General features: G+C 51.2%; 10 protein-coding genes across 10 annotated transcripts; 7 read left to right on the top strand and 3 right to left on the bottom strand.

The window, feature by feature from the left end:
• Window positions 1–992: 992 nt before the first annotated feature.
• Window positions 993–1935, top strand: NCS54_00486400 (Hypothetical protein; the record flags this gene model as incomplete). The annotated part of the gene is made up of 5 exons (XM_053150386.1): window positions 993–1020; window positions 1072–1094; window positions 1141–1252; window positions 1303–1486; window positions 1536–1935. 5 exons carry the CDS (start codon window positions 993–995, stop codon window positions 1933–1935), a joined length of 747 nt encoding a protein of 248 aa, XP_053006361.1.
• A 452-nt stretch (window positions 1936–2387) lies between these two features.
• On the top strand, window positions 2388–4739 carry NCS54_00486300 (F-box domain-containing protein; the record flags this gene model as incomplete). The annotated part of the gene is made up of 5 exons (XM_053150385.1): window positions 2388–2478; window positions 2532–3922; window positions 3967–4449; window positions 4503–4631; window positions 4689–4739. The coding sequence occupies 5 exons, from the start codon at window positions 2388–2390 to the stop codon at window positions 4737–4739; spliced, it is 2145 nt and encodes a 714-aa protein (XP_053006360.1).
• An 874-nt stretch (window positions 4740–5613) lies between these two features.
• NCS54_00486200 (CobW C-terminal domain-containing protein) lies at window positions 5614–7659 on the top strand (the record flags this gene model as incomplete). The annotated part of the gene is made up of 5 exons (XM_053150384.1): window positions 5614–5715; window positions 5769–5854; window positions 5905–6207; window positions 6257–6467; window positions 6517–7659. The coding sequence occupies 5 exons, from the start codon at window positions 5614–5616 to the stop codon at window positions 7657–7659; spliced, it is 1845 nt and encodes a 614-aa protein (XP_053006359.1).
• Window positions 7660–7872: 213 nt separating this feature from the next.
• NCS54_00486100 (Hypothetical protein) lies at window positions 7873–8746 on the bottom strand (the record flags this gene model as incomplete). Its single annotated transcript, XM_053150383.1, has 2 exons — window positions 7873–8285; window positions 8335–8746. The coding sequence occupies 2 exons, from the start codon at window positions 8744–8746 to the stop codon at window positions 7873–7875; spliced, it is 825 nt and encodes a 274-aa protein (XP_053006358.1).
• Window positions 8747–10907: 2161 nt separating this feature from the next.
• NCS54_00486000 (BZIP domain-containing protein) lies at window positions 10908–11981 on the top strand (the record flags this gene model as incomplete). Its single annotated transcript, XM_053150382.1, has 2 exons — window positions 10908–11121; window positions 11173–11981. Exons 1-2 carry the CDS (start codon window positions 11118–11120, stop codon window positions 11979–11981), a joined length of 813 nt encoding a protein of 270 aa, XP_053006357.1. The 5' UTR covers window positions 10908–11117.
• Window positions 11982–15487: 3506 nt separating this feature from the next.
• On the top strand, window positions 15488–17477 carry NCS54_00485900 (Hypothetical protein; the record flags this gene model as incomplete). The annotated part of the gene is made up of 2 exons (XM_053150381.1): window positions 15488–15656; window positions 15751–17477. The coding sequence occupies 2 exons, from the start codon at window positions 15488–15490 to the stop codon at window positions 17475–17477; spliced, it is 1896 nt and encodes a 631-aa protein (XP_053006356.1).
• Window positions 17478–17946: 469 nt separating this feature from the next.
• On the top strand, window positions 17947–18771 carry NCS54_00485800 (Hypothetical protein; the record flags this gene model as incomplete). Its single annotated transcript, XM_053150380.1, has 1 exon — window positions 17947–18771. The coding sequence occupies one exon, from the start codon at window positions 17947–17949 to the stop codon at window positions 18769–18771; it is 825 nt and encodes a 274-aa protein (XP_053006355.1).
• A 1148-nt stretch (window positions 18772–19919) lies between these two features.
• NCS54_00485700 (Zn(2)-C6 fungal-type domain-containing protein) lies at window positions 19920–21983 on the bottom strand (the record flags this gene model as incomplete). Its single annotated transcript, XM_053150379.1, has 6 exons — window positions 21716–21983; window positions 21503–21638; window positions 21238–21454; window positions 20891–21190; window positions 20138–20842; window positions 19920–20081 (listed from the first exon to the last, which is right to left on the bottom strand). Exons 1-6 carry the CDS (start codon window positions 21930–21932, stop codon window positions 19920–19922), a joined length of 1737 nt encoding a protein of 578 aa, XP_053006354.1. The 5' UTR covers window positions 21933–21983.
• Window positions 21984–22553: 570 nt separating this feature from the next.
• On the bottom strand, window positions 22554–23222 carry NCS54_00485600 (Plastocyanin-like domain-containing protein; the record flags this gene model as incomplete). The annotated part of the gene is made up of 1 exon (XM_053150378.1): window positions 22554–23222. Exon 1 carries the CDS (start codon window positions 23115–23117, stop codon window positions 22554–22556), a length of 564 nt encoding a protein of 187 aa, XP_053006353.1. The 5' UTR covers window positions 23118–23222.
• Window positions 23223–25524: 2302 nt separating this feature from the next.
• Window positions 25525–27850, top strand: NCS54_00485500 (Hypothetical protein; the record flags this gene model as incomplete). Its single annotated transcript, XM_053150377.1, has 2 exons — window positions 25525–26005; window positions 26058–27850. The coding sequence occupies 2 exons, from the start codon at window positions 25525–25527 to the stop codon at window positions 27848–27850; spliced, it is 2274 nt and encodes a 757-aa protein (XP_053006352.1).
• Window positions 27851–27898: the final 48 nt, after the last annotated feature.

Here is a 27898-nt window from a genome sequence, read left to right as displayed (position 1 = left end):
CCTCAATTGATAGGGCTGGGGTCTAGATGGTCCCGTTTCTCCAAAAATTTACAACCGCTGGAATGCTAGCCGACCGTGGAGTAGCTGTGGTAGATCTAGGGACTTGTTTCTATTCGAGGGTGGCCTACTGATAGGCACAGAGGGTACCTAAGGATAACATATTTAAAAGATAGTTACAGGTCCAGTGCGACGTAGAATATCCTTTACAGTATACTACCTCGGGACAGGGCACAACAGCCAGTGAGTGGCCGAGCTCTCAGCCCTCGCTTACTCGCAGTTGACCATGGCTTGTGAAGACTCGACAAAGTACCTCAAGGTAGAGAAATTTTCAGTTTTGCGCGCGGTACAACCCCCCCCTTCGCAAAGATTGCGAGTTGCTGGCGTATAGGAACCTATTCTTTGCGTATGGCACGTGCCTCCCCAACATCTGTGAAGAGCTGACACTAAACGACAGGTCGGTTAAGCTAGCCATCTGTAAGTGATGAGGCCTGTACTCCGTCAGCGAATAGACCTCAACACGTTCACTCTCTATCAACTAGGAACTTGCCTTGTAGAGTTAGAGTGACGGCCATTGTAGCAAGAGGAACGGTGTGATACAGAAAAATTATGCCGTTAGGCCACCTAAAAGGTAGGGGGCCCCCATAGCGATAAGGGGGCCTAATTGGCTCTATTTTACTGTATGACAAACGGATTGGGTGCAATTTCTCCATTGAGATCTTGAGCCCGGATACTGTAGACAAATCGCAGGACAGTTCAGCCTGCATATTGCTGGCTAAGTACACCCTCCGACCCAAAGGATCCCAGACCCCGCCAATATAACAGCACGCGTTGCGACAACGAGTGTAAGCGCTAAGAACAAGAATGGAAACATACTTGGAACTCGGACTTGGACCTCGGACTTGGATAAAAGGATGCGACTTTGTCATATTATCTTGATGTCCCCCTCTTCACAAACCTCTAGCTTTCCATCTATCGATAAACACACCGCCGTCATGAAGCCCATCACCGTTTGGTTGACCCGTGAGATGAAGACCTATATTTGGTGCTGAGAGTGATACTAACAGGCTGTAGCTCCTGGTCCAAACTCATGGAAGGTTGGTAATCTCCTTGCTGCGCGGTATTTAGGCTGATACCGACCAGGTCATCACCATCATGATCGAGCTTGGAGTGCCTTACGAGATCAAATCATTCAAGCACGACGACGTCAAGAAGCCACCATTTACCGACCTCAACCCCAATGGTCGGGTTCCGGGTATGTGTTATAGGACATTCATGTTCTTTTGGTCTGACAACTGTTCATAGCAATCGTCGACCCCAACACGGACCTGACGCTCTGGGAGTCTGGAGCAATTATCCAGTATTTGATTGAGGTCTACGACACGGAAAAGAAACTCACCTATGAAGCTTTTCGCGAGAAGCACCTCTTGAACCAATACCTTCATTTTCAGATGAGTGGCCAAGGTCCGTACTTTGGTCAAGCTGGATGGTGAGTACCTGTGATAGCCTGCTTGGCAACTGCTAATCAACAACGCCAGGTTCAATTCTTTTCACTGGGAAAAGGTTCCTTCAGCAATTGAGCGATACGAAAGTGAAGTCTTACGAGTGATCGGAGTGTTGGATGGCGTGCTCAAAGACAGGGAGTGGCTTGTTGGCGACAAATGCACCTTTGCTGATCTTTCGTTCCTCCCCTGGAACGACCGCATTGATATGATTGTTCTGTCCAAGTCAATCGATGAGATCAAGGCGAAATACCCGAACTTCGCAGCCTGGCAGGCTCGCATGGTTACGAGGGACTCGTGGAAGCAGGCCATGGAAACACGAAGTCAACTCATGGATGAACAGGGTTTGATGCCGAACGGTATGCCCAAGGGTATCACCAGCATGGCTCAGTATGAGGAGCACATGGCCGAGATGGCCCAAGAGAAGAAGGATTAGAGCCATATACGAGGATCTAGCCTTGTTGAACCATTAGCACGAATGCTTGGACCCTCGTCGGTGCCAGTCGGCTGTAGGAGGCGAAATCATGTTCCACAGATTGAGATACCCGACAGTGTGAGAATATCTACCACGCATACTCTATGGTTCTATCACCACTTATGAATACAGAATAATTGCCTGACCTTATCATTCGAATTGACGGTAGGTAGGTAATCAAAAGGTTCTCAGTCGACAGGTCAACTCACCAAAGGCGGAACAATTCTTGGGCCGGGCTTTCAACCCCACGTGATCAGGTACGTCCTGCCTCCTTTGTCGTTGGGTGCCAACAAAGGACTTATTTATTTAACACCACGGTCTCCATAGCATCACATCAAAGCTTTCGCGCGAAGCGAAGCTGCGCAGTCTAAAACATAGAAGCTCTTTTTGATACTCGTGCCAGACCTGAAGAAATGCCCATAACGGAACTATCATGCTTCGTATGTGGCGCTACCATTGAACAGTCCGGCTTTCGACCAGGATGGATGGGTCAGTTCAGGGCCTGTGGGTTGATCAGCACCTAGGCCGTTCAAGCTTTAACTAACCAAGACACCTAGTATACACAGTTCTTGAAAACTGGAATGCCGCGCGTGTCTCCGGAGTTGGGGAACGGCATCAATCCGAAGATGTTATTCCCCTTGATCAGTCTGTTGATGTCGACGTGTCCCAGTCCACCATGGAGAATGGCTTGGTGCAGATCGATCTCATGAGGTCAAAATTTGGCGAGAAATACCCTCCAGACCCGCCATTGATACCTCGGCCGCTCTGGGGATTTCCAGTTCATGACCCATGCTGGGACCTTTTATGCTCAACCGACGCCCGGTTCCAAGAGCCACGCACTGTTCAGGCTCTTTTTGATCTTTGCATGTCGCATCCAACGCAGAATGGTGTGCTGAACTGGGGACACAACTATGGCGGCCTCGTTGGGTACGATGTGGATGTCGAAAAGCTGCTTCCCGGGGAGGAGGTGAGACTACGGGGACCGGATCGAGTAGAGAGGTCCCACCAATATAACCCGATGGATCTTCCCATGTGTATTACAGGCTCATGCGACTGGCTGTATATTCAGGCGAAAGGCGACTCGTTTAGGCGTTACAATGCCGACAAAGACCCCAAGTTCCGTAACCCGATCAAGGGTGACCCATTCGGCCGCTTGGCGCCCGAGCTCCTCCTCGATATCCTTTTCCGTCTAGACTCGAGAAGCGTTGCGAATATTCGGCTTGCTTCCAGAGTCATGGTCAATCTTGGGCTCCCAGAGATGTTTTGGTTTTCAAGGTTCTGGCCCGGCCGGGAATGCGAGCACATTTTCGCAAAGCCTGCCTTTGGAGATGCAGGCCCCCTATGGATAAACATTTACGACCGAGTTCAGTTGTTATGGAACTACCCATCGGTCAAGAATAGGCGGCGTATCTGGAATCTGGCCTGTCAGCTCAGAGATTGGGTTATCTTGAGACTGGAGTCGCCGGTTTGCCACGGGTCCCTCTGCAAGTCCTTTTTCCATCCCGACGGGGCAAACGACGATAAAGAATGGCACATGGCAGAATCCCGTGTTTCTCCAGGCACCTCCATCTTCTCTGTAGGTTGTCGGTCACTGAATTATGCAACAGCCACCATTTCTGGTCAAATATCCGAGGTCTGGGCGTCATTGATAACGCTCAACGGGAAGAGGTATGTTTCTGGCCTCCGAATTTCCCAACCAGACGCGAAATCCGTTCAGCTTGGATATCGTCACCCCAAGCACGAGGTCGCCTTTACTTGGGATTCGCCTTTGGAGCCGTCTGACCCCTTTGTGGGGTTTCATGTGGCAATGGACAATCAAGGTATCCGTGGACTTCGCATGATATCAGCCCAGGGAGTCTCATCACGCTGGAATGGAGATCACGAGGGTGTCCCGAAAAAGTCCATTACGTGCAATGGCCAAGTACAGGCTGTCAAAGGAGGGTTTGATGTGAGTTTCTCTCTATCCACTGGAGACTATTATTGACAACATAGGCTCTGAAAATGGTATTGATAGCTGTAAACAGTCTTCAGAAGGGCATGGAGCAGGGCAAGGCTGTCTCGGGGGAGTCTGCCCTCTGGTACCCCGAGCTCCCAGACCCTACATTACAGCTCATGCCCGTACAAAGCCAGCGCCTTCCCCGTCTGATGGGTCATATGCCCTATTCGATGTGTCTATTTGGGGGGGACGACGGCAAGCTCCTTCCATATCTCACAGAAATTTCCGTCTGGGTCGTCGACCGTTCTGATCTCGGTATACACGCCGACAACTTTCACATCTGGGCCCTCGAGTTTCACTACAGCAGCCAGGAAGAAGACCTCAAATCCTTGATTGTTGGCCAGGTCCCAGAAGCAGATCCAGTAACAGGCACCTATAAGCGTCATCGTTACCAAGTTTTCATCGACTCTCCCAATGGGGAGAGAATAAATGGCGTCGACACCTTGTTTCAGGACCCTTTCTTTCCATTCGGCTTGACTGTAAGTGTATATTGACCATTGGACGTTGAAGAGGAAATCAATGACAAAGATAGTTCCATACAAATTATGGAAGAAGCATGCAGATCCCACCGAACTTTGGCTCGGTCATATCAGAGGACGACATTTCCACCAATAGGTTACGACCAACCCAGGGAACGATTGTTGGGTTATTTGGGGTACTCGTAAGTTGAACTCTGGGTCAGTGCAACAGAGCACGGCTAATCTCTCGTTTCTTTCAGAAACATGGCGTTGTTTTCCAGCACTTGGGTGTGGTGTGCATTCCGTCGTGAGGGAGCATGGAGCAGAAAGAAAAAGGGAACGAGGAAAGTATTCAAAACCAGACGACCCAAGGCCCTTTGTCGTTAGGTCTTGTTGCATGGCGTCATTCTCGTCTTGTCAGACAATGGATATTACTGAGCGGGACATCAAGGTTCCTGTCGGGGAGATAGAGACAGTAGGCAGTATGATAACGACTGACGATGACATTTCTCGGGAATCTGTGAGCTGGCGAGGGCTTCACAAACGCACACACACACACGCACACAGTTTCTAGATGTCGGTAATAAATAATTCGAGCAGCTATAAATTACCATGTCTCAATTGTTATCCTGGAAGATGACCTGATGCTTGCAGAGTTGCTCGCCTCCGAAATCTGACGACGGGGGGCGACTCGGCAAAGATGGTTCAACGACATGGCGTTCAACACGACGAGCGGCTCTGCATCTTTCACAGACGTGCATGACGGCCCAAACTCCTTTGGTGCTAGATTAAACCCACAGTTCCTTTGTGCTTGCAGAGAGCAGCCAATGGTGGAGGTGAAGTTGTCATCAAGGGACCTGCAGCCGGGGTAGCGTCACCCTGATGGCCTGGGGACAACCACCTTGATGAGTTTTTTGGACTCGACCGTGTTGTACTTGATATTGTTCGTTTGAATAGATAAGATAGCAGGTAAGAGAGAGGCGAGTTTGAGGGCAGTTACGATGGAAAATGGCGAATGCGTGGGCACCTTGATGGGCACGACTCAACAGGCAGAGCTGCACCGAAGAGGCATCTCATATTTAGCCAGAGAACAATTCAATCTTCTCTTCTTCACCTTGTTTTTCCACCTGTGACAGCAATCTCGTCGTGATCTTTTCCCGAGCACACGCACAACATCTTGTCAAAATGGCCAAGCATCGCGTCAAGAAGAGCTCCAAGAGCAAGAGCGCAAAGAAGCCTGGTATCCCTCCCAAGGCTTTGCCCGTGACACTTCTCTCCGGCTTTCTGGCATGCCTCTCCTCGCCTCTGTCGATCATTTCTTCTCTCTGACAGCATTCTAGGGCTCTGGAAAGACGACTCTCCTCCAGCACATCCTCCGCAGCGAGCATGGTCTTCGCATCGCCGTCGTCGTGAACGACATTGGAGCGTAAGCTTCCTCCATCCCTCTCCATCATAACCTTGACTGAAAATCTGCAGCATCAACGTCGACGCCTCCCTCATCAAGAAGACGCACCACCTCTCCAAGACCCAAGAAAAGGTTATCGCCCTCCAGAACGGATGCATCTGTTGCACCCTCCGCGGCGACTTGCTCGAGGAGCTCGTCCGTCTTGCACAGCTGCAGGAGTTTGATTACATCATTATTGAGAGCAGTGGTATCAGTGAGCCTGAGCAGGTTGCTGAGACGTTTGACTCTCGGCTTGCTGAGCAGATGAATGCTATGGGGTCGTTGGAGGGTGCTCCTGGTCTGGATGATGACATGCTCAAGGTTCTCCGACAGCTGTAAGTCCCCCTCATGAACCCCATGAACCTTAGCCTGACTCTATTTTAGCAAGGCTGCTGGCGGTCTGGAGAAGTTTGCTCGCCTCGACACTACCGTCACTGTCATTGATGCCTTCACCATGCTGCACGACTTTGACACAGAGGATCTTCTCTCGTCCCGTCGCGATGACGTGACGCTCGAGGATGAGCGCACTGTCTCAGACCTCATGGTCGATCAGATCGAGTTTGCCGATGTCATCATCCTCAACAAGGTCGACATGGTAAGCTGCACCTGTCCTCTCACCATCCACGTCTACTAACCCATCTTAGATCGACAGCAAGACCAAGCCTCGCCTGCTCGACCTCATCGGCAAGCTCAACCACCGCGCCAAGATCCTCGAATCCAGCTACGGCAAAGTCGACGTCAAGCACATCGTCAACACGGGCATGTTCAACCTCCAAGTCGCCCAGTCCGGCTACGGCTGGCTCCAGGACCTCCACGACATGACTGTCCGAGAGGTCAACGGTCGCAACGTCCTCACTCCCAAGCCCGAGACGGAGGAGTACTCTGTCCGCAGCTGCATCTACACTCGTCGTCGGCCTTTCCACCCCAGACGCCTTTGGGCGCTGGTGTATGACAAGTTTATCTTGCAGTTGGAGCATCCTGAGGAGGAAGGTGATGAGGAAGACGAGGAGGAGGATGAAGAGGATCTTGAGATGGTTGACTATCAAGATGCAGAGGATAATGAAGTTGTCGATGCTGACCAAGACGCCGAAGACTCTTCCTCCTCTAAGGGCAAGCGCTCTATCCCCTCCTCTCCTCAGAGCTCCCACTCCACTATTCAAACAGTCCCCTCCGTCGATGGCCCCTCCAAGAAGCAGAAGCTTGATGAGGATGATGCCATGCTCGACTCTGAGGAACTCTTCACCCCGGAAAACCCCGTCATCCTCGCCAACAAGCGCAAGCACCCCATCTTTGCCCGTCTCTTCCGCTCCAAGGGCGAATTCTTCCTTGCTACTCGACCTCAGCGTGCTGGAGAGTGGTCTCAGGCTGGTGCCATGCTCACACTGACCGGTGGCCGTCCTTGGTTCTGCACTCTTCCTCCTGAGGAGTACACCACTGGTGATGAAGAGGTTGATAGCCTTGTTCAGCACGACATCAAGAAGGGTGGCGAGTGGGGAGACCGTCGCCAGGAGTTGGTCTTCATTGGCGAGAACCTGAACCACAAGGGCCTTGAGAAGCTGCTCGACGAGTGCCTCCTGACTGATGAGGAGTATAGTAAGTGGGAGGCCGTGATGCGCAACGACAATTTGAACGACGAGAAGAAGCGCGAGGCCCTGGAGGACCTGTTTGAGGATGGCTTCCCTGACTGGCCTGAGGATGATGAAGATGACGAGGATCACGAGGGACATGATCACGCTCATCCTCATGGGCTTCGGTCGATCAAGAAGCATCTGCAGGAAGTGGACTAAGTGGGATGGACAATCAAGAAAAGTTACGCATGTCATGACTCTGGTTTCCCGGCGTTTAGTCTAGATCAATCACATTGACTTGGTCCTTTTGGTCATGTCTTACTACCATGCCTCTATCCCGTGCAACAGTCCTTGAGCAACATGTTCCCCAAGGTGCGTCCCTCTCAAAGTTTTCTTGCGCCCCCGTAAACCTCCATTACGATGCTCCCGGGCCTAGTTCCCCATCATAGAGAATACCGCATCGACAGACTCCCTCCCCAGAAACCCAAGAACCTCTCTATCCTCTCCCATAGAAACACTCCCCATCGCCCAACCCCTAACTAAACTTCTCGCATACCACACCGCCAGATGCTTATTGTACTTGTGTATCTTGGCAGTACAAGCTCGGCTCATCTCGCTCTTGAGGACCCCCAGCCAGTCGCCGACTTCCCAGCGAATGTCTGTCCGCTCCATGGGGCAGAAGAGATCTTCGACTTGGTCGTTTGGGTTGCGGGGGGGCTCGTCGATGCAGAAGCCTGCTTCTAGTTGGGCTGGTCTGCTGCGGTATGTTGCGACTAGGAAGACGGGGGTGGTGCATGCTTGTGAGTCGGCGCAGGACTTGGAGGTGCTGTGGTTTGCTGGTTTGCCTGGAAGTGTTAACTTCTGTTCATTTTGATGTGAAGTGAATCTTCTTACTGCAAATATTGCCGACACTGACAAACTCGCGAACGACAAAGTCCATGGCCGGCTTCGGGAGCTCATCCTCAAAGTTCCCAGTCCACTCCTTAAACACAGCATCAAGAAACCCCTCCATAGTATCCCTAGTCGACATCAACGTCGCATTCGGATCAGTTGCCGCCCCACAAGCGTGTAGTATCTCAAAGCATCGCTTCAGCTCCAGCTCGTCGAGGTGATCCGCCGTGCTGATGGTGCGAGGACCCCGGATCAGTGGATTCCCGAGCTGCAGGGCGGCAAAGAGACGATCGCGGGAGCGTTTAGTGGAGCGTGGGGCTGGGGAGGGACTCCGACTGCTGACGAGGATTGAGCCGCCAGGTGTACTGGGGGGCTCTCTTTTGATGGGTCGACCGGAGGAGGAGGGTTGGTCCATGGTGGTGAGGATGTGAGGTTGAGGTTGGAGAGTAGGTTTGCCTCTTGACTCGGCGTGAGATGATCAGGGAGGATTTGGTTTCATCTTGGAAGAGGAGTTGAGAGAGAGATGTGGTGAAAGGGGCCGAGTTGGTGCTGTGAATCACCGTCAAGCGGCATGTTGAGAGATGTGTAAGGGCACTCAAGCTGCTCAGTCCTCTATGCTGTAGCACCAAGTAGTTTAAATATTCTGGTCAACATTTGAAAGGCCCAGTAATGGCATGATAAACCATATGTGAGCTCTTGTCTGAGGATATCTCGTCGAAGGCAACAATTCCAGGAGATGAAGAAATGGTATACTGGACGCAAGGATGTTACAACCGCCAACATCGGATGAATACTTGCGTCTAGTAGTATGGCCCACTGAATATCCAAGTATTTCCCAGTGACATTATGCTTTTTCATTCCTCTTACAAAAGTGCCTTCAACGCTTCAGCGAAAGGTGGTACCATGGCAAAGAAGTGGACCATTGCTAGCCACACTGTAGGCCCTGGCTGACGGCATATCACTCGTATCAGCTGTAAAAGCTTGTTCTATTTTCCTAAAAGGCTCTCTGCCGGCTATTCCAAGATCCCAGTTCGGACGCTTCGGTAACCCGCCCACATTTCCGCCGGCCGTTCCGGGAGAGGATCGCCATTCTCTCCCCATTTTTCCTTTCGAGCCGCATTGTTAAGCAAGCATGTCGCATTTGCACGGGGCTTCCATGTGGCTTCCTGCGGCGGTGCGTGGCGAGATCAAGGGTCTTCAGGGGTAGGGCTGAGCGCGCGTCACTTCCATATTTCTCAACCGATGCACTTCCAGGGCTTACATGGCCATTGACGGGTGAATGCCAACAAGAGTAGTCTTGCAATTCTTTAGTAAAAACTGGTAATGGCTGTTTAGTAACGCAACTGGGTCAGGTTGTTTCCTATCAGCTTATCTCGGGCGGTCGAAGCGACCACAAGAAACACAGGGATCAGACGACATCTGGACCTGGCTTTGTGATATCTGACAATAGACGTAAGAGAAACCCTATTGTTATGGTTATTGTCGCGATGGAGTAGCAGGGATCCTGGAATGGAGGGAGGTATTCTTCTATAGAGTTCATTGTGTAGGGGTACATGTATCAAACCGTGATGACTCGCCACTGGCCGTGCCATGTTGTGTAACCATGTGTCAAGGGGGGTTTTGTGGATGCCCTCACCGTGGCTGGCTGAACCTGTGCCGTGCTAAGCTTGTTTCTCAACAGCCTGCCTTTCATCCTTTCAGCTCGAGCTCTTTTCATGTCCATAGAGGTGCACCTATTACACGAGTATCCCGAACAGGTTGCAAGAAAAAGAGCATAGGCCCCTTTAGAATTTATAAATAAGGGCGAAGGGAAACGTGCGAAAGCCTCGCACAGTAACAGTACCTAACCCTTGCTTACTGCATCCCACCACTGCAAGTACATGCTGTGCCCTCTGCGCCCTCTTATCACTGTATCCCCCTGACGTCAAGACGTGCGTCTTGAGACATTGGGGCCAATCACAACGACCGGACTTGGCCCGCGAATTAAACTCTGCGGGCTCGCGACCGTAATAATGGATCCAATGAGAGCAGAAGGGTCCTCCAACTGCTGCCGCCCCGCAGGCTCGAAGCTTTCTTGGAGCTTGTGGTCCGCTACTGTACCTGTCAAGCCTTTTATGCCAGCTCGTTAGTCCCGGCCTCATTCCCGTGTTAAGAGGAAGAGGAGAAAGACATGGGATGTGTGGTCTGTTGGAACCCGGCTCTATCCGTTGTTACCGACGCCGAACATTTCCCCGCTTGTGGCACACTGTTTTGGTCCATCTCCCAGAATGGAAGCGTACAGTAGACGTGATCCCAACCGCAGTACTGTACTGTAAACAGGCTGTTGTGCTTTACACTACATTCACGCCCGCGGGCTGCCTTCCACCCCATAGAGCTCCCTCGCTTCTTCGTCCTTCGAGGCCATTCAACCAATGAGCCCCGACATTTGCTAGGGTTACAACGGTCTACTACACAGAACCCCCCCGGCAGGTCATCCGCCTCCCCCTCCAGTTCCGGAGGATCATCCAGTGTTTTCTTTCCCTTGGGCTGAGACAGCTTTCTCTCTCCAATGCCAATTGACCTTTCCCATCCTGCCAGTTTCTTGCCACCTGACGTCTATATCTCTTCCGGGTTCATTTTCAACACTTGTCTTCTTCCTATCACCTCTTCTGTTGGATCTATTCTTTGTCTACTTCTCAGAGCATCATTATTTGTTGATCTTATCCTTTCGATCTAAGCCTGACTGCAACCTTGAAGCAGTGCCGCACAGTTACATAACACCCTGCGTGTCCTTTCGGTACTTGGAAATGGGTATGGCTTCTTCCTCTTCATGCAGCTCTGCTAACCTTGGTTCCTTGACAGAGAATGGTCTTCATTACACTATTGTCCATGGAGCTCCTCCGATGGATCATCTCGGCGGCGACATAACGACAAATAACTTCGACGCGCTCCCAAATATCCCCCAGGAGCAATGGTGGACAGTGGATGCCGCGCTGTTTCCCCCTTCGTCTGGGGGACTCAACCCTGCTATCCATTATCACCAAGGCGATCTCCCTTACAACGATTTTGCTCCCAATTACGGGTCCGAATGGCGCGGTTTCTCTTCTGTGCAAGAATATCCTGCCCCGTCAGCGTCCGACTCCTCATATCTTGAACCATCACCAAGTGTATCGAGCCGTCGAAGCTCTGCCTCGGCGCAGCAAGACGACAAGCGAAGAAAACAGAGTACTGCCGAGCGTGCGACGGCCAAGTCAGCAAAGCGACCCCCCTCCGCCCGAAAGAACAAGCCCCAGGGCACGGCAGTAGAAGGAAAGAAAGATTCGAAGAGCCGCAAGGCCCAACAGAGTAAACCCACGATCGGCTCATCCCCTGAAGACGCAGATGAATACAGTAAACGGGTCCAAGAGAGGAATCGGGTGGCATCCAACAAGTTCCGTATCAAGAAGAGGGAAGATGCAAAGAAGCTCAAGACAGATGAGGAAGACATGGAGCGCATCAACCGCGACCTTTCAAGCTGCGTCGCAGACTTGACTCTGGAGGTTTACCAGCTCAAGATGAGATTATTACAGCACACCGACTGCGATTGCGCCCTCATTCAGAATTACATTGCCAACGAGGCACAGCGTTATATCCAGAATCTAGACGAGAAGCAGCATGAACATGGCTGCTAGCTAGCATTGTGAAGGGCGTGCAAACGCATGAGAGAGACGACGACGATAACGATGGATATGAACCCAATGATACCAATACTGATTTAACTATTTCTATTCAGAAGAGCTAATATATCACCATGATATCCTCCGAATCTTTCAGGATAAAGTGCGAGATGTCCATATCCCGTTTCGTCAGAAGCCACAGAGCTCGAGACAATGCCCCCCCCCCAAAAAAAAAAAAAAAAAACTGATCTGCAACCGGCAACCCGTTGACCGCCCTGGCGGCGTTATAGTAGTGGGATCCAAGAGCTACGAATGGTTCGAGGCTCTACTGCATCTCAGAACGACACCGCCAAAGCCTTCATCTCCAACAGCTCGTGATCGAGAGACAGCTCCCCGCCGATCCTAGTCCCCTTTGGTCATCGCCACATGCTTGTCTTGCGCTAATCCTGCGCCCGCCCTCCTGTCACAGTGGATATTCCCGAACATCGTGCCCTGCTGCTCGGCACATCAATTATCCCCTTTGCGTATGGTCGAGCCGCCCTTGCATATGAACCCCTGGCGTTTATCTGCAGTCCATCTTCCAAGAGATCAATCAAGAAATTGCCGAGAGAGATGACTGCGTTTGTTGGGGAAGCAGCCGTCTTGGCAAGGTAGCATCTTTGCCCCCGTTGTCAGCATTGCAGATCTTGAAATCCAGGCGTTTTAAATTCACCAATGATGAGTAGCAGTGGCTGCAAGACATCTCCATTCGCTAACGGAACATTTCCGGGGTAAGGTAACATTTGAGAGGCCTAGATTCTGAATCAGAGTTTTGGGCTTCCAAGCCCGATGCCAGGTGGAAAAGTGGCTTCTGCTAAGCAAAGACGCCATGGACTGACTAGTCACTGGATTCAAGATCTGACAGCGAACTTCTTGGATTATACTGGTTGACAAGGCGGTCAAGACTTGCAGATGTGGCTTCAAGCTCTGGGTAGCTCCTGGGTAAGGGTCTGCTTCTGCCAGGGAACGCCTCTGTCCTTGGAATTGGCCAATACTTTTCAAGAGATCGCCAATGCGGCAGGTTCTAGGTCGCTGCATGATACGAGGCCCGTGATCCGTGCCTAGGGCTTGGAGCCGCCGCCAAGATACGCACCACGGCGGAAATGGGCTAGGCAGAGGGGATCGGATAACTCAAGGGCCACACATATCTGTTGAGTCCATTTCCTGCTTCGGGGACCACATAGCCCACTTGAATTGTAGAGGCTGATGATCATCTTGATAACTCGCATGAGCATATTGTGCGATATTGAGAGACGTCACCTGGCAATAGGCTTGTTGACATCAGTTCCATGTTATCAATGGGGCCCAATACAGCCAGAACATAACCAATCCAAGATGCACTGCATTCTACGTCAAGTGCAAGTTCTACTTCTCCGTAGGAGATTCAGCGCTAATATGGAGCATAATAAGAAGTCCTTATATTTCAATCAAGTGATAGTGCTATCAGTGTCTTCTCAGGAGTCTCTTGGGTGAATGTGCGCGCTTCGAAGAGGGCACATGAATCATCAGAGCTACTATCCAAATTAGAACATGGAAATCACACTCCCATACTCCTATCACGCAGACAGCTAAGTATGGCGATTATCAAAGTCAACGTGTATCTTGAGCCTTTCAAGTCAGGAATGCCGCCTAGAGGCTCCGGATAGACCACCACGCAATGGAGTAATTTGACGATAGGGATACACAAAGCAACCGATACGTACTATAATATCTTTTAATAGCAGAAAGGTCAGCTGGAAGATGTCTCTAAGGGCCCAAAGCCTGGGCCCGAAGCCTGGGAGCTCGGCACGACTTGGCAGATATGATAGCAAATGGGCAACTATCAGTGTGCCTGGCAACTCCATGCCCTCGAAGAATTAAGTGATACAGCGAATTGATCATTATCTGATTCTCGGCGATACCAACCAACCTCAAACTTAATAACTGCGGGTTATTCACAACAACCCGAGCACAACCCGTATCCCTAGGAGCAATCCATGAGCCCTATACTTCTTGACTCCTTGCCTATGATGATATTTCTATTATGGATTTTCGTCAGAGAGGTCGCCTGCTTCTCTAGATTTCATGTTCCAAGGTCAGAGGTGAAAAGAACACACATGCTCATGATTAGGAGGGCAGGTTTAGAGTCTGCGGCTTGAGTAGAGAGCCTCGTCCAACCATCCTTAAATGGCGAGGGGAACGAATGCTCTGCTCTTAGCCTGGCAAACACGCGTTAATATAAATTGAAATTAATCATGGCAGTTTCCCTTCCTTTGTTGATGTCCAAAACGCGGATGCCTTTCCAGATCCCCTCAACCAACTTACCCTCCGCACTGCTGGCCAGTCCAAACCTCCGAAGCCGACAACTTGAACAACTTTATGTACTCTATCGCAAATACCGATAAGGTTTATCTTCCAGAGATTACACAGAGAATAGCAAACCTTGGGCTCTATCGTCAATGGCGGGCCACCTGATCCAGGGTCCAAGCTCGTCAGAGGCTTGACCCAGAGGGGGCGACACCTTCAACACGCGGTCGCTGTCCTTGGCTTGAAGCGTAAGCAATCCAAAGTAATCACAGCTACTACTCAAACAAAGTCAGAAGAAACCTCGACAATCTCTCAAAGCGTGTGCAGTAAACTTATCCATCGGCTCATCAGTGCCCATGATGGAGGCGAAACTTGCAGGGCGCGCTAGCATTCGGTGAATGCCTCCCGATCGCATCTCCCGACTGATCCTCCCGACGGGAAAAAGATGACAATTCCAACTCGGGCTTACCGAGGTGAAGCTATCGCAAGGTTTTACGAGGTCAGATCGATTGATAAGTCTAAGTCTGGCAGGGATTTGGAATTCCCCTTGGTTAGGTAGTGACATACCGACGGCTGACTACTGCCTCGGCCTCGGGTTACCTCGTTGGGGAGGATCTCGGTAGCACTGTATCCGAGTCGGCGGCGACGCTCTCGACACAGTCATTGTAGTTTACAAATTGATGGTGAACATATTTCCACGGAAATGAGATATTCTTGGGATTAATTAATTAGAATTGATTTGTAAATGAGGCATACAAATTGCCAATTACTCTCCCTTCCACAGATTCACCATGAAGCGTGATATGCAATTACCGGTGCATCTCACCCAACCTCCTAGCCGACGCCAACTGCCGCCAGCGGTAACCGTCCTTCGGGCTCGTCCACGGCCTACGTCCACAACAAGCGCGGGGTCTCCGCATTCTCCACGAGCCGGCCGACGATCCACAGCTACTTCTTTATAGCTGAGCCTCCTTTTTATAAGGCTTATCAACATCTCGAGGCATATAGACGAGCTGTTCCTGGCAATTGAGTCTGTTGTGCGCTTCTTCTTTTGTTGTCTGGCTTTTTTTGTTCTGCCCCTCCAACCTCCTCTTTATTATCACCAATCAATCCAGCCACGTTTAGCGAGGGGACAAAAAAACATCAACAGCTCAAACAAACAAACGTTTCACCGACACAACCACATTACGCCCATCATGTCGACAGAACACTCCTACGCCGGCGAACCGGCCAACATCCCCGGAGCAAATGTCTTCAACTTTATGTTTAGCAACCCTTTTCAGCAGGAGAGCGAGTTTACGCCGCCCAAGCAGCGCGTGCCAAAGATCCATGATGATCAGCCCATTTTCATCGACCACGCCAGCGGTAAGTTGAGCTGCATACGAGGACACCATGAGACTAAAGTTACATCGGGTTCCTCAACCTTGTTTTTGTTTCATATGCTAATCTACAAATCTAGATCGGCCTCTTACCTTTTCGCGGTTGAGGCGTGATGCCCTCACTTTGGCTGCTAGTCTGCAGAACCTGGGACTCGATCCCAATGCGTTGGAGGTGCTTCCTCCTACGCCATCATGTCCTGGACCAGAGGTTGCGCCTGTTGTCATGATCCATTTGCCCAATTGTCTACCGTTTGCGACAACGGTAATGGGCACCCTCGCTGCTGGCATGACTGCGACTTTGGCATCGCCTTCGTTGACGGGCACTGAGCTTGCGTGGGTTGTCAAGAACTCGCGCCCACGTGTGGTGTTTACGGCCAAGCCTCTGTTGAGTGCTGTTGAGCACGCATTGGATGCCCAGGAGGATGCCATGTATCGAGACAGCGTACGCGTCTTCACGGTGGACGTCGCCAGGGACCTGTACCCTCTCTCGCCCGACTCTCACCCAGAGGATGGTGACTGGAAGATGCTCATCACCCCGACAACTCCTCCTCTGACAACAGCTCATCCCTTCTCCCCCGAGTCAGCCGCGACACGAACGGCCATCATCCTCTGGTCGTCCGGCACGTCAGGTCGATCCAAGGGTGTGCTTCTCTCCCACCAAGCCATCAACTTCTCGACAGCTTCCCTCTGGCACGATGCCGACTTTTACGGATTCCATCAGCGATGGCTCGGTTATGTGCCCTTCTACCACGTCTTTGGCCTGTCCAACACGTTCTTTCTCGCCATTGCGACAGGCTCAACGGTCTTTACGATGCCCGCCTTCAAGCTCGACTCTGTCCTAGCCGCCATCCCTCGTCGACAGATCACCTACCTACACATGGCTCCTCCGGTAGCCGTCATGCTCGCCAAGTCACCAGTCGTGGAGCCGTTTGCGCGGCGAGATGCTCGTGGCCGGAATGCTTTCAGCAGCGTCGTGGCAGGCGTAACTGGCGGCGCTCCTCTCGGCCACGAGATCGTGGTTCAGGTCTTTGCAAGACTAGGCTTCTTGGTCAGGATGGGATACGGCATGTCAGAGGCATGCAGCGTGACAGTACAGAGGGGTCTGAGGGAGAAGGACATGCTAAGCTACAAGAACGACACGGGAAGACCTCACTGGGGTGTTGAACTCATGGTTGCCTCCGGAGAAGAGTCGGAGGAGGATGAGACAGACTCGACGACAAAGGCAGCTCCTTTTGGTACTCCGGGTGAGATTCTGATCCGATCTCCCGGTCTGATGAGTGCCTACCTTCCTACCCAAGGCCTCCACAGTTCCGAGAAGCCAGACATGAGCGTCACGATGGAGCATCTTACTCCCGACGGTTGGCTGCGGACCGGCGACGTCGGCACCCTCGATCCGGACGGCACACTCTGCATCACCGACCGTATCAAGGAAATGATCAAGGTCCGCGCGTACCAGGTAGCCCCCGCTGAGCTCGAAGCCATCCTCTGCAGCAGCGACGCCGTAGCAGACGCAGGCGTGGTGGGCGTCCACGACGCGAACGAAGCCACCGAGTGGCCCCGGGCCTACGTGGTGGCAGCCGACCAGACAAAGTCAGAGGCAGACCTCAAAATCCTAGCCCAAGAACTCAAGTCCATAGTGGAGAGCCACGCCGCCAGGTACAAGTGGCTCGTGGGAGGCATCGTCTTTGTCAAGCAGATCCCCAAGTCTCCCAGCGGAAAGATCCTCCGGAGGGTGATTCGCGACGGTGGCGTGCAAGGGCTCGAGGTGGCGCTGTACCAACGAAAGAAGAGGGACCACAAGCTGTGAGAGGAGAAAAGAACTTGCTTTAGTTCCATTTGCTTTGCCAAGCTCCAAACAGGAGCTCGTGATTTCTACTCGAGGCGATTGGAAATCAAGGCCCTTGACCACATGATGACTAAAACAAGGGCCCTGATTGGCTCGCCACTCGAACCAGCTGGGATGCTACAAGGCCGAAATCTCGTGGCACGGACGGGAAATGTCCAGGTCCGAAGTGAGGAGAAGGGGAATTCGGACTCGGTCTTTTCGGGGAAAGACAAAGGAGGTGTAGACTGTGGCCGTTCGTTGGTGGAGAGACGGTGACCGAGATGGCTATAAGATGGCGGTCCGTCTTGGGTAATGATGGAGAAGCTTGTTGTACTATACCTTTTGCTGTCTTTCAATTGATATACGACTGTGAGCGCATCTACAATACAAATCTCATCAATTCACAATCACCTGTCTACTCATTCAATACTCTATATACTCGATCACCAACATGACCCATCTCACCAACGAAACATCTCCCCTTCTCCAGGTAGAGCCTGCAATTGAGCGCTCCATCTCATATCAGAGTAACCATGCTCCCTACGATGTCCGACCTCTACATCCTCAGCAGTGCAAGCACGAAGAGTGCCATCTCGACTACAGCGATATCCTCCGCGACATCATCATTGGCTTCTCTGATGGCCTCACTGTACCATTTGCCCTGACCGCAGGTCTATCTAGTCTCGGAAGCGCCAAGGTGGTTATCATTGCCGGCCTGGCAGAGCTCTTCTCTGGAATGATAAGCATGGGTCTCGGCGCGTACCTCGCCGCCGTCACGGAGCGGGACGCGTACCACTCGCAAGAAGGCAAGAAGACATTTGCCGTGCAAAACATGCCCGCCGATGAGCGAACAGGCGTATACGACGTGCTGGAAAAGTACTCCGTGTCTCGCGGTGCAGCGGCACCGCTCGTCGACGAGCTGTGCAAGAACCCGCAGGAGTGGGTGCGCTTCATGATGGACTTTGAGCTCAAGCTCGAGAAGCCCAACGTGCACCGGGCGTGGATCTCTGCCGTGACCATGGGTCTGAGCTACTTTATCGGCGGACTGATCCCCATGATTCCCTACTTTGTCATGGAACGTGTGCGCGAGGCGCTGTTTGTGTCGATTGGAATCACGGTCGCTGTTCTGCTGGTGTTTGGCTACGTCAAGAACTATGTTGCCATCCGGAACCATCGCGCGGGCGTCTGGGGTGCTGTGCAGACATTGGTGATTGGCATGCTGGCTGCTGGAACGAGTTATGCCATTGTGAGGGGGTTGGACAGCAAGGACGCGTAAGGTTGGAGCACGCTAGAGGTGGACGAGATCAGGCCAGCGATGGTGCGATTAAGGCGGTCGAAGTTGAATGGCGTCGGGCGTTGGGTGATGTTTTCTTTCTTGGTGTAACACAAAAAATGTGCCAGGGATATCGTCTCGGGGATGGGCTTGATTGGCACTGGAAAAAGGATGGAACACGGACAGAGGAACCGAGTTGGCGACGCGTCGAAAAAGACGATTGTATTTAATGACTGAAATGACAAAACTCCATTCCTCCCAAGGCGACTGTCGCCTTGAAACAACCTCCATCTCCTCCTCTCTCGTATCTACCTCCCTTCCTCCACCTCGTTAGTAGTATCCTTGCTCACGCGCGACAGAAAACAGTACTGACCTGAGAAGAAAAAGGTGAAGCCATCGCCCTCCCCAGAGTGATCGGAATTGAGTCATCCTCGTAAAAGAGGACGCTGCGTATCGCACTTCAGTTTTCTCCAAACAAGCCTCGCAACGACTTCCCATGGAGACACGCTTCAAAGAGACGGCTCCGAGATTTCTGATGTCGTTTGCAAGCGTCGATTGACGCCAGGCCGTTACCGGCAGACCGTCCGCATCCCCGGCCAAAGGCAGGGGGCGGAGGTGGTGTTTGAGGCAGTACTCCGAATTTCCCACATGCTTGTTGATGTTCCAGTTCCGAAGAAAAGGTTCTGAGAGGCTTCGTGAAAAGCCTCTCTGTTTGTAGCATGGAAACGCAGCGTTGGGGAGGGCGATGGCTTGGAGAGGGAAAGAAGAGGGTTCGCGATGCGTGAAGCTGGAGAATTTTTATGGTGGATATGGGTGCCGGGGTTTTGCCGGTGGGGGCGTAGGGTAGGAGCTGCGCACCTCGCACCTCAACTTTATGCACCTTTGAACTTATTATGATGGGAAATTATCGTGTGCGAAAGAGAGTGAATAAATGGATTAGCCGATGGGTTTAATGAAAAGGAAAGCGGATTGTTTAAAGCTCTGTTGTGCATTGTTTTGTGAGTTATTGGCTTCCCTCTAGCAGTCAGCATCACCCACCCGTTCACAATCAGTTACTCGCAAGAAGTCATGGTTGGTCTACTACGGCAGTGTGCTTGGTCTCAATTGAGAAGTTGTTTTTACCACCCAAAACTATCATGTACGATTATTTTTCACATGATACCCATATTTCCTCTTGGAAACTCGCTAGGAACACCCTGCGGCCCTGATCCACTTGGTGCTTCAAAGGGACAGAATATCACACTCCCCGCAGCCTTGTCCTGCTTGCCCATCAGCGGACCCTTGAGGTCCATCTTTGCCATGAGGCCCGCAACCTAAAACAACGCGTCAGAATGAGATTGCAGTACAAAATGTTTGATATGAGACGAACCTTGTTGACTGCAGAAGGGTCAATTCCGGTTTTCTGCAGCTCGTGCGCCATCTGTATCGCGACCGAAGCGGTGACGGGGTTCTCTTGTCCAATCGTGATCATGAGATCCATCAAGGCATTCATCTTCATCTCGCTGTCATGGTTCTGAAAGCTTGTGTAATCTTCCAAAAACACGTAGGCTGCCATGTATGCCGCGAATGCCACCATGGGGTTCCGAAACGTGCCAGTAACATCTGCGAGAGAAGCCACAATGCCAAAGATTGCGTCTGCGGCTGGAAGTAGTCGGACTTGTGTTCCAAAGAGTACCTCGAGAGGGATGTTGTGCTTTTTTGCTCGTGCTACACCAGTGCGATGGAGGCAGATTGTTGCTGTGTGAAGTTGCAGGTTTATCATTGTAGAGTTGCGGTTATAGGCTGTAGATGTGCGGAGGCTGTCGGGTAAAGTAATAAAAGTTGTTGCAAGGCCGTTGTTAAGGTCCTCGTGTCGTTTCCAGAATGTGCTGTTTTGAATGTCTGTTGGATAGTCATCTGGGCGGTCTTGGTAGGTGTGGTCGAGACATTCATGAAAAAGGTGTGTGGCGAGAATGCGACAAGCAAAGTATGAGCATTGAGACTTGTCTCCGTTTATAGCTTCGGCGAGAGTGGTTGATGATTCCTCGACGCCGAGCTGAAATGCCTCTTCTGATGCAGGAAGCTTGGTGTTGATCTGCCACACGTTAGGGAAACCCAAAAGGCAAGTGTTGAGCCATCTTACTCGCTGAACATCCATTAAACTGGGCCATCCCGTGGTGCTGCTCGTGTTCCTATCGCCGCAGAAGATAGCCCACAAAGTCCGTCTTCTCTCTTCTTGCTCGCACCAGTCTTTTGGTGGTGGTAGGGTCTGGCTTAACCCACCCTCGCTGTCGAGCTGATGCAAGCCCATGATTTGAGCTAAACGGACACCTTTCGAGGTACTCATTGAGGAACGGGAGAACCAGAGGTTTAGGACTTCGAAGTGCTCCATGAGAAGACAAGTTTGTGCATGAGCCAGAGTGACAAAGTATTCTCCTTCGCCCTGAGACCACATTAGTAACAGCCTGGAAGTGGCATCTAATGACTGACCTTGAGTTCATCAGCCTCATAGTAATACCTGGCTCTTCGGTAAAAGGGCTGGGCTAGTTGTTTATGAGCGGGTGACACGAATGCAGCAAGGGCCAAGACCATGTATTGGAGACACATGGGTGGCTGCATGTGAGGAGGCTGATAGAGAGAAGCCTGGTATCTTGATGGATGGATGAATCGAGACTCATTTTGGATAATTGTAAAGAAGGTACTCGTCCTGCTAAGTGTTAGACTGATCAATTGGCAAGTGTAAATGAGTACTCACAGCTCTTCAACGACATCTTGAGGAGGTAGCTGTTCAAAGCGACCAGTGTCAATGAGGTCACTCTCAGGCGAGTCAAACGGCCTGAAAGACTGATACCCTTCCTCCTGTGTAGCCTTGAGCCGATTCTCCAACTCGACTAAGTCCGCCCGTTAGTCGCCGAGTCCGTGTCGGCGTGACCGAGCCCGAGGCCGGCACGTTCGGATGTATGCTCACCTAATCGCGACTCCAGCTCCTTGACTCTCGGCCTTGTCGCCGTAATCACCGGCCGCTTCCTTGTCGCGGGATATTGACACCGGACCTCCGAGCGAGAACACCGAGTGCATCGCGGGCTTAGGCGGTCGCACTTTAGCTTGCGATTGCGGCATTCGTAGCAGGAAAAGGGCATGAGGCCTTCGTCGTCCTCGGGGTTGTGGGAGGAGGATGACGCCATCACTGGTGAGATTGAATGAAGTCGCAGGCGTGTGGCTTTAGGACTCAAGTACCTTGTGCCATGCGAGCGATGCTGTGAGGTGAGAGATTAAGTGCAAGTGATTGACTTCATGGCGATGAGGATCAAGATGAGCTGGAGCTTGGAGCTGACTTGATTCGTCACGAGCTTAAATACAGTGGGTCAGCTGCCATCCACCTTCTGAGAGCAAACGAGACAGAGCAAGAAATTGAGCATTTTGTATCATGTTTCTCATGGAAATATTATGAAATGAACTGGAATGAGTCTCTAAGTATTTTCAAGAGGCTGGCGCATTTTACGGTTTAAATGTTTTAGAATCTGGGAGTTTTAGGGAATGTATCACAACTTCTCCAGGCTACTTATCAATGGAAAGAATTGAAATCAGACAAATTCTATTGTGGTATGTGCAAATATGTACTTGATCATGAAACGAATGAAGGAAAAGTAACCAAACGCTTCTCAGTGCGAGACGTTAATCCTTGAATGTCCCCAAACCAGAGCCAATCTATCCCGGTCGCCGTATCCCATCAAATGCCAAGATAAAGGAAAGTGAACCTTTTAGCCATCCATCCGCCTCTAAAGACTCGTTGGAAAGCCAGCTGCTTAGAAGCCGCCGTTGGGGTTGGGGTTGGGGATCACAGCACCGCCCTGCTGAACAGGAGGAATGACAGAGATCTTAGTCTGAGCAGCGAGCTCCTTGTGGCGGCGGAGGCTAAAGTCCTGGTTGTCAAAGTTCTGGTTGATGACGCCAACCATGCCGTTCTGGCAGTGGTTGCCGTTCTGCTGAGGGCAGTAGTACCAGATGGGAGTCTTGTCCTCGACCACGATCTGGAAGACATCGGGAGCCTGGCCCTCCTGTGTGGGGAAGTTGAAGCCGGCGAAGAAACCGTCACCCTCAGCGAGGGGCTGGCAGGGCTCGCCGAAGCTGGACTGGGCGACGGAGTGGTTCTTGGGGAGGAAGTGCCACTCGATAATGTCACCGATCTCGGCGACGACGTTGTCGGGGTCGAAGCGGAGACCGCCAAGGCCGGCGTTGACGGAGTGGGTGACACCGGTGAGGGTGACGACCTTGTCGGGATGGTCGCGGGTGGTCTTGCTGGGAGCGGGAGCCGCAGAGACGGTGGCGGCGAGGAGGAGAGCGGTGGAGAAGGTCTTGAGAGAGAACATTTTGATGGATGTAGTTGAGATTGTTGGAGTGTGGATTGAAAGTTGGAGTTGAGGTTGGAAAGATGAGAGTGAGTTGAGGATTGTAGTGGTTGTTGTTGTAGTTGTGATTGTGATGATGAGAATATTGTCTGTTGAGCGGGCATCTCATCCCATTATATAGAACTCCGACCAAGACTGAATCTCTAATATCATCTCAAGCTCTCACCCGCCTCATCACCAGCCTCCGTAGCTCAACTCTACCGGAATCGCCTCTAAGCTCAGCCCTCCCCGGTAATAGCAGCTTTGCTGTAGCTCAGCCGCCACGAGACTCCAAGATGGTGTCCGGAACTGTTACCCTCCGAACCAAGCTTGTCCTCCCTAGCGAGCTCCCTGATTGGACAAACCACCCGGCGAACTGGGCTTAGATGCTGACTTTGCACCGTCAGAACTGTCAGCGTGGCTCACACTAGCCCCCAAGTGCTGCGCCTCCCGTGCCCAAGTCTCTAAATCTGGGGGAGCATGGCCACGCGAATTTGAAATTACTGCTGGATTACCAAGATTGGAAGGAAGTGCCCTATTTTTAGGGGGGGATATGCTATGAAACTTTTTCTCTTAATGGTTCACCACGTGTTACCGCGTCCTTGGGTCCACGGAGACGTTTTGTTTTGCTATATCAGCTGGCCTATAGGCGATTTTTTTTTACTGAAATCCTTGCCTCTTGGCCTTAGCTACGGTTGTATTACCAAGACGCTGGGCCTCTTTTAGCTGTCGCCCCCCTAACTAAGATGCTGCGGGCAAAGAATAAGCCATGACATTACAGCGGTCGGCCGCCTGGTTCTACCGCATGGACATTGCATCAGGAAGGTCATAGAAACATCAGCGGGCTTTCTACCGTTGATGCTTTTCAGCGTCATTGGGCATTTCCGTGGAAAAAATAGGAATTAACCATCTGACTCAGCCTTGTGACCTTGTCAACCAGACCTTGCCGGTTACTGATCAGGGAATGCTACTCTGTCTTACATATTCTGTAAGTTTGGTGCTGCGCCGGCAAAGTCGGAATGTTTGTCTCACTGTACCACAGCTTGGAGGTAGGGAGCTTTGTTGCCGCCCCCAAGTGAGGGATATCACATGGTTGCTGTGCATCTCTTGGATGGGCTAGATCGACGAGGAGGCTCCCGACTTTGACCTTTCTTGGACTTTGGAGGCGCCTCATTGTCCAAAGTTCTTTGTAAGCTGAGGGCAAAGTAGCTTTAGAGGCAAAAGGGCGGTGGCTAGTTTGGCGGTCAGCATGCAGTGGATATTGCAGCACTCGAGCAGTGGCTCATTACCCCATTTCATTGCTTAGAGTGACCATTTCCATGTTGTTGAGGTCTTTGGTAACTCAATGAACATCATCTCCACACAAGATTGCACAGCCCGTGCCCCGGAATCCTTCCCTGCTGTTATGCATGCAAGGTAAGTAGCTTTCTGCGGGATCCTTCGGCTTCTGTCGTTGCCGAATCCTTCGACATGGATACTGGCACCAGTGAATGAGAGCTTGGTTGTCCAAAGTTGGAATCTTGGAGCTGAAAATAGCAATGAAAGATTTTCACTTGTTAGAGTGTAGCTCCAGTGTAAAGCTCATCATTCAGCTTTCTGGTCGGTGACACCTTGAGCTCACCTGGATCTTCCTTTGTGTTTTTTTTTTTTTTTTCAATCAGGAGGAATCCTTAATCCCCAATGCTTCTGTCTTTCAATCCAGATTTAAGATAAGAAGGAAGCCATCACAGTCATCGGGGTTCCTTTTCGATACACACCGACACTTTTGGATTGTCCACCAAATACCTGCCTTGATAATTGCGTTGGTCCTATTTTTATGATAGAAACCACGCCCCTTTTGAGGCACTTCTGTCTTATTGATATAACTAACCCTTTCATAGCAGGTGGTTTCTTCGGGTTACCCCAGAGGCTAGGACATATGGACCCGTTGCATGCATGTCGGAGTTGCTTCTCGAAAAGGAGCGTGCCAATCCACTGTTGTTTCCAACACTTTGATTAGGTATATGGCTATTACCAGAGCACGGCTTCTTATGTGGTTGTTAGCAAGTACCATGACAAGGGATTCAAGAGCTGGTTTCAAGATTTCCAAGGGGCTGATCTAACCTGGTCTGCATATGGTAAAAGTCATACCCTGGAAATCTGGAGTGTTATTTAAGGTAGTTATGGAATTGGGTTTCTCGAAGAGGCCCTATTTCGCATGCACTTGTCCAAGGTTCCCTATCGTCGCCTACACTTGAAAGTCAGGTGACCCCGCTCTGTGTGGCATTGGCTTGCACACATCTTGGGTTGAAGCCTGGCTCAGCTTGCTGCCTAAACATACTAACTGCAACAACGCGATCAAGCTCACGAACCACAAAGCTACGGGAAACAAGCCAAGCAATCGTAAAAAATGGCCCCCGACGACGCATTTTCTAGGCTTGCTTCACCACCCGAAAGCCCTTACTTATGCACCTCTTGTATCAAAGCCTTAAATTATGCCGTAGATGGCAGTCGCAGAAGTGCCCCCGGCCACTTGACACGCTCTGGTTTTCTCGAGGCTGTAGCAAACAAATGCTTTATCTGCTGGCGACTATTTCAGACCCTCGACAGCACCTGTCAAGAATTTTTACAAACGCTCGCTCGATACAAGCACCTAGAGGATCCAGAAAGGGATTATTACAACTCGTTAACCAGCCTGTACAATATCAAGGGCGAGGCCAATGGCCCCGAAATTTACGTGCTCTCTGAGTTTCATACAGACTGTTGGACGTGGAATCTCGACCCAGCGACACTTCCGGATTTGGCCCGTGTCGTCGAAGTCATGGATAAGGGCAAGAATTTTAGCTTCGAACATGTTCTCGTCAAGATGGATGATGACACTGAAGCCTCGTGTGGGTATTCCAAGCTCCTAGTTGCGAAAACAACTCACACTCTTGATAAAAGTTTCTCAGTGGATCAAATCCTGTGCCGGATTTGTTGATGCCCCGGCATGGGAGGAAACAATCGATCTTATTAGGCAGTGGCTCCAGGCTTGCGTCTCTGACCATCCGCAGTGCGCTCATCGTGCGGAGGACACGGGCTGGTTTCCTACCAGGGTTCTCGATCTCGGCCCTCCAGAGCCCACTGAATCTGGTAGAACAACTGTGAAGATCATCGCAAGAGAACAAGTTGTGCCTGGCAACCGCTATGTCACCCTGAGCCACCGCTGGAACCCACTCATCCCCAAGCTGACCTCCTGGAACCTCGAGGCCTGGTCACGTCGGATACCCGTTGAGGCTTTGACCAAGACATTTCGTGACTTCATAACCGTATCTCGGCTTCTGGGCTTTCGATATGCTTGGATTGACTCGCTTTGTATCATCCAGGAGAGTGAACACGGAGGCTCCGACTGGACCCAAGAGTGTCTGACGATGGATTTGATATACAGAAACTCATTTTGCAACCTCTCGGCAGACTGGCCCACTGACTCAGATGGGCTTTTCCTCGACCGAAAAGTGCGACAGTTTGATCTTCCTATCGTCAGTATAAACTTTCCAATCTGGAAACACCACGAATATAGCAAAGACAGCGAACTCAGCAAGAGACAAGGGTTTGAATACCTCTTGGTAGATGGCACCTGGCAATGCGAGGTAACCAACTCACCAATCAATTCTCGAGGTTGGGTTCTCCAGGAACGCTTCCTATCACCACGCGTACTTCATTTCTGCCGAAATGAAGTCTTTTTCGAATGCTGCGAGGGGTCAAAATCGGAGCGGTTTCGAGAATCTATACCGGCAATTGATAAGGTTGCTTTTAAGCCCTTCAAGAACCTTGTCAAGGAATTTGTTGGCACATATGATACTGCGGCTTGTCACCGGGTGTGGAACAGAGTCCCAGGGATCTACAGCAGATGCACCCTCACCTATCCCGAGGATAAGCTTGTTGCCATCTCGGGCATTGCGCGCTACCTCAAAACTTTTCTGGTAGATGATGTCTACGTAATGGGCATTTGGGCCTTGGATATCAACGCTCAGATGCTCTGGATGTGTTTTGAGAACAAGATTAGAGCCCGTGCCATCGACTTCCAAACCCTAGGTGAAATCGAACCCCTCACCGAGCCCGCCGTCCAAACAGTCTCGACACCTCTTCGGCAGTGCAAAGGACCGACCTTTTCTTGGGTATCAACAAGCCTGCCTGCTTCCTTCTCCATTCCCTACCCCAGGGCTACTTGTACATGGAAACTGGTCTGCGAATGTACAAGATTGGTCAAGTATCGACAGGGAGAGGTCCCATTTGATGATGAACCCATCACCGAGGACATATTCGATTATCCTGGTCAACCAATGGTAGAGCTCAAGGTGACTGGTCTCCTTCGTCGAGTCAGGCTGATAGATACTGGAGATACGTACTTGGGTGCCGTGTTCCTCAATGAGAATGACGGTAGACCTGGGCGTCACAAATCCTTGTGGAACAGTACACCCAAAAAGGTATTTCTGGATTTTACTGTCGATCCTTTAGAAATCCCTAACATTGAGTCACGAGTCTGCTTCTGTATTCTCTGGGCCGAAGCTAATGTCAATATGAGCGTTGGGAAGCGCTTGATCTCTATTGTCCTCGAGTTAGTCGATCCAGAAATGGGTCGCTTTCGCAGAATTGGGGTAATCGGGCACCGCTCACCGATTCCAGGACCCGTGATAGAGTTTCCTGGCTGGGATTACGACCCTGAGACGCGGCTGCACACCATCTATATTATTTGATTTACTCGATCTCGTGAGATGGAGGTACTGGATTAATATGTGGAAAAT

The sequence above is a fragment of the Fusarium falciforme genome, chromosome 4 (genome assembly GCF_026873545.1).
Source record: "Fusarium falciforme chromosome 4, complete sequence".
Lineage (NCBI taxonomy): Eukaryota > Fungi > Ascomycota > Sordariomycetes > Hypocreales > Nectriaceae > Fusarium > Fusarium falciforme.
The sequence above is the reverse complement of the archived record's forward strand: the minus strand, read 5'-3'. Positions and strand labels throughout refer to the sequence as shown.